This window comes from Mustela nigripes, chromosome 9, assembly GCF_022355385.1.
Source record: "Mustela nigripes isolate SB6536 chromosome 9, MUSNIG.SB6536, whole genome shotgun sequence".
NCBI lineage: Eukaryota > Metazoa > Chordata > Mammalia > Carnivora > Mustelidae > Mustela > Mustela nigripes.
Genome location: NC_081565.1, coordinates 86,893,887 through 86,898,385, shown reverse-complemented (window position 1 = coordinate 86,898,385; position 4,499 = coordinate 86,893,887). Strand labels below are relative to the sequence as shown.

Here is a 4,499-nt window from a genome sequence, read left to right as displayed (position 1 = left end):
GACTTAAGTGTCTGACTCTTGGTTTCAGCTCAGGTCGTGATTCCAGGGTCATGAGATGGAACCCTGTGCTGGACTCCCCACTCAGTGTGGAGTGTGCTTAAGCTTCTCTCTTCCCCTCTCTCTCCCTCTCTCCCTCTTTCAAATAAATAAGTCTTAAAAAAAAAAAAAAGTTGACCTTCTCTTTGTTCTCCAGACTTGTCCATGGTTTACATAGTTTGCTTGTCCCAAATTACAATTCCTCTGCTATTACTGAATAAACTGATTTTGCTAGTATGGTAACTGGCTCTTTTATCTTTTTTTTTTTTTTTTTTAGGATACATCTATAATTTTATTACAAAATCATTCTTTTGGTATTAGTTGGTTACAGTGATAGCAAGATACTGTGAGTGTGACATAGCAGCTCTAATGTAACATTGCATTCCCTGCTTCCTGAACCCAAATTTAAGTTATCTTATATCCATTACATACAAGTTACCTGCGTTCATTAATGCTGCAAATCCTGATGCATAGTTCCTTTAGGGAGGAGCTGATGCTAAGGGATTAGAGTAAATGTTGGTAAGTCTACAAAAGTTCCTTCATGAGACTTTGTTTCTTCTCCCTCCCCCCAAATTACTTTGCTTTAGAATCAAATTACTAGTCTGAATAGCAGCAGCACCCAAGGAGCATCACACTTAGTTCTTGTTAAAAAGCAATTACCTGTGCAATTGCACGTTTTACACCACAGGCAAAGGGAATGACTGCTTTAGTTTTAAACTCCTGCATTAGAGTCTCTTAAAAAAATAAAAACATTCCACTGAGTTCTTCCAGATGGTGTTATTGCTGTACATTTGTTGGTGGGTCACTCTCTGTGCTGTGTTTACTTTGAAGGGATCTTCCAATATATTTCCAATATTCCTTTCTTATAGTGTCCTTTTCTTTAGCTAGAATTTCACACAACTCTAACGCTTTATTAAGAATGTCCTCCTTGTTGTCACATTGGTTTTCTAGCATGTCTTCATAGATATCCACGAGAAAGGCAATTAGGTAAGGGGAACTGTGACTTGGTTGTAAATCAAGTAACTGATTTAACAGATTCGGATATTTGGAAAGACCACGATCCTGTAAAATCCCTTTCAAATAGTTCCATGCACTTTCATTATGTGGTACTAGTTTGATCATTTCCAGAGTGTACTGGACTTCTCTCTCCAATATAGCACGATCATTATAGCCAGTGGTGTTAGAAATTACGAAGTATCTTTGGTTCCAGACAGAATTATTTCTCACATCCTCTTTAAGAAGTTGGTCTACATACTGCAGCTCATTATCCCAAAGTTTAAATTCCTGAATAACCCACTGTCGATGTTGCCAGGCATGATAATTCTTTGCATCCTGATTAAGAATATCAGCAATAAACTCAAGCTCCTGGGATGGATCTTTTAGCCATTCCACTAAAACTCGCCTATGGTGCCAAACTTGATAGTTTTTGGGCTGTTCCTCAATTATTGCAGTGATGTAGTTCATTTCCTCATGTAGATCCTTTTGAAGTGACTTTAAGAGAACTCTCCGAAAATGCCAAACTGTATAATTGGCTGCATTTAACTCAATAGCATCTCTGGTGAGTTTAAAAGCTCGTTCACTTCTTTCATCACGCTGCAGAACAGCCCGGAAATAATCATAAACATCTCTAAATTTTTCACTGTAAATGATCTGGACCCCTGGATTGGGGCCATCATTCTGCGGTACTGGATCTATATCAGCCCATTCTGCTCTGTCCCTGTACAGGACATAGGTGGGCGAGTCCAGGCTCAGGAACCCGTCGTCCATAGGGGACGCCACTGCTTCTCCGGGCTCAGCCGCCATAGCTTCTTCCTGCTGCTGCTGGGGCGGCGGAGGGGGCGGCTGGGGCGGTGGTGGCTCCGGCTGACCCGACTCGCTGCCCTGTGCAGCCTCCCCAACCCCCTCCGTGGCGGCCATCTCGCCTCGGTCCGCAGCGGAGGTGGCGGCGGTAGCCCCCGGCTCTTTTATCTTTAATGTTGACACTTAATCACGTGTGTGAAGTGGTACCTCATTGTGACTTTGATTTGCATTTTTCTAACAATTGATGCTGTACATATTTTCATGTGATTGTTGAGTGTAGGTCTTCAGAAAGATGTCTGTTTGAGTCTATGTTCAAATCTTTTTTTTTTTTTAATTTTATTTATTTACTTGACAGAGAGAGATCACAAGTAGACAGAGAGGCAGGCAGAGAGAGAGAGAGAGAAGCAGGCTCCCCACCGAGCAGAGAGCCTGACGCGGGACTCGATCCCAGGACCCTGAGATCATGACCCGAGCTGAAGGCAGCGGCTCAACTCACTGAGCCACCCAGGTGCCCCGTATGTTCACATCTTAATTGGGTTCTTTGTCTTTTTATTGTTGAGTTGTAGGGTTCTTTTATTTTAATTCTTGAAAGATGATTTTTTTCTGACTTTATTAAGGTATAGTTGATATATACTTCACATCAGGTGTACAACAGGGTGATTCTGAGACAGGGAAACTAAAGGGACCCCAGGAAGGACTGCTTTTTTGCTCCCTTTCCTGCTTCTTTCTTTCCTAGGACCTGCACCGCCACCTTACACATGCCTTCTAGTACAGATAATGTGTGTCCTCCTTGTAAAGGTCAAAGAGTTAATGATTTCTTTAAAGTTTTCCAGCACAATAGAGAACACCTAAGGGGTGACCAGGCGGGGTCATCATGCCAAGACCACTGACTCACCAAGACCCCCGGCTCCAGGAATACAGTATTGCTAACTGTGGTCCCTGTCTCCATAGGACATCTCCAGAACTTAGTCATCTCATAACTTGCAGTTTGTACCTTTTCCTTTTGACCAACTCTCCCCACTTCCTATAGCACCCCAACAATCTGGCTGCCCCTGGCAACAGCCATTCTATTCTGTGACAGTTCTTGACATATTCTGCATATTAGACCCAGTATTCCCTCTAAAGGAGATCTTGAACCATGGAGTCCTCCCTGGGAGGACCAAAACCAAAACTTTCAAGGGTTTCAACAAGGCTTGGATAGAGAAGAAAAACTTTCCCTTTCCCTTCATTCACAATATTCCAGGACAAAGGAGAGTCTTGCTAGCCTGGTCTTTCTTTCTCTCCTTTTCCACTGACGGCCTGGTTGCCTTGACTTCTTGTGAGAATGGCTGGAAATGGAGTCGAACCATCCATAAGTGTTCGTTGATGGTAAGCTTCTAATCCTGGATAATAAGCATGGTTACTGGGGAAACACAACTCTGAATATAGTTTAGACTCTGTCAAATCATCCTGTTACAGTCGTTGTTACCTGAGGTAGTAGTTAGCTTTCAGAGCGGAGACCCAAGCAAACCTGCTGAGTCAGAACCCTAGGACGTCGGCATCTGCCCTCATTTTGCATTGCCCAACATTCACAGAGGTGGGAAAACTGCTCTTTCTGATGCTGCAATCAGTCTCAATTTATATATATGCAAATTACTTAAAGCTATTCTCAAATAAGCTGCTTATTGATTTCATGGCTTCTGAGGAGGCAAAGCTTTCTAGTTACAGACCATAAATGGGTTCTAAACAGAACAGTTCTGCCACATAACATTGCAGTTATGACTTACAGTTATGGAAACATCTTCTCAATCAAGGTGAGTTACTTCTTAAAAGGAATTCTATTACTTACTCAAAGAAATGGCAGCGTTCAATTTTGATGGCAAATAATTAACATTCTTTTTTTTTTAAGATTTTATTTATTTATTTGACAGACAGAGATCACAAGTAGGCAGAAAGGCAGGCAGAGAGAAGGGAGGAAGCAGGATCCCCGCTGAGCGGAGAGTCCAATGCGAGGCTCGATCCCAGGACCCTGGGATCATGACCTGAGCCGAAGGCAGAGGCTTTAACCCACTGAGCCACCCAGGCGCCCCGACAAATAATTAACATTCTTAATCCATAAAATGAAAATAACATCTTCGGCATGTTCCTGGGCAATCCATTGGTGGGAAATCATAGATCAAAGTAATCCTCTAACTGCAATAAACATCAAAGCTTGACTTTAAAGATTATGACTGTGTATCATAATCACACAATAAATATGTTAAATGACATTGTAAAGAATAAGAAATATTTTTCTAAAAATTAATCATACAAAGAAAGGCAATTCCTCTGGTGCAAAGTTATAACATAGGCCAGTGATTTTCAAAGTATGGTGTAGGGAACCCAAAGGGTTCCCAGCAGTTTTCTGGGGAGACACAAGGTCAGACTATTCTCAGAATAACACTAAGAATATTTGTCTAATTTACTCTCATGAGTGTATAATTGAATTTTTCTGAGCCTACACGATGTGCAAAACCAAAAGGGATTGGATGCAGAAACAGATGTGAGACTCCAATGTCATCTGTCAAGGCAACATTAAAGAGATTTGCAAAATTGTAAGACAATACCAACTTTCTTGCTACATTTTTTTTTTCTTTTGGGAATATTGTGACCAAGTCCAAGCCTTTTTTACTTGCCACACAACA

The 4,499-nt window shown here is 41.6% G+C and overlaps 1 protein-coding gene across 1 annotated transcript; it reads right to left on the bottom strand.

The window, feature by feature from the left end:
• Window positions 1-524: 524 nt before the first annotated feature.
• Window positions 525-1,957, bottom strand: LOC132025193 (protein farnesyltransferase/geranylgeranyltransferase type-1 subunit alpha-like). Its single transcript, XM_059412334.1, has one exon. The coding sequence runs from the start codon at window positions 1,951-1,953 to the stop codon at window positions 814-816; it is 1,140 nt and encodes a 379-aa protein (XP_059268317.1). The 5' UTR covers window positions 1,954-1,957; the 3' UTR covers window positions 525-813.
• Window positions 1,958-4,499: the final 2,542 nt, after the last annotated feature.

Excerpts from the sequence above, each read along its gene's own strand:
- LOC132025193 (XM_059412334.1), bottom strand. The coding sequence starts at position 1,953 with ATGGCCGCCACGGAGGGGGTTGGGGAGGCTGCACAGGGCAGCGAGTCG.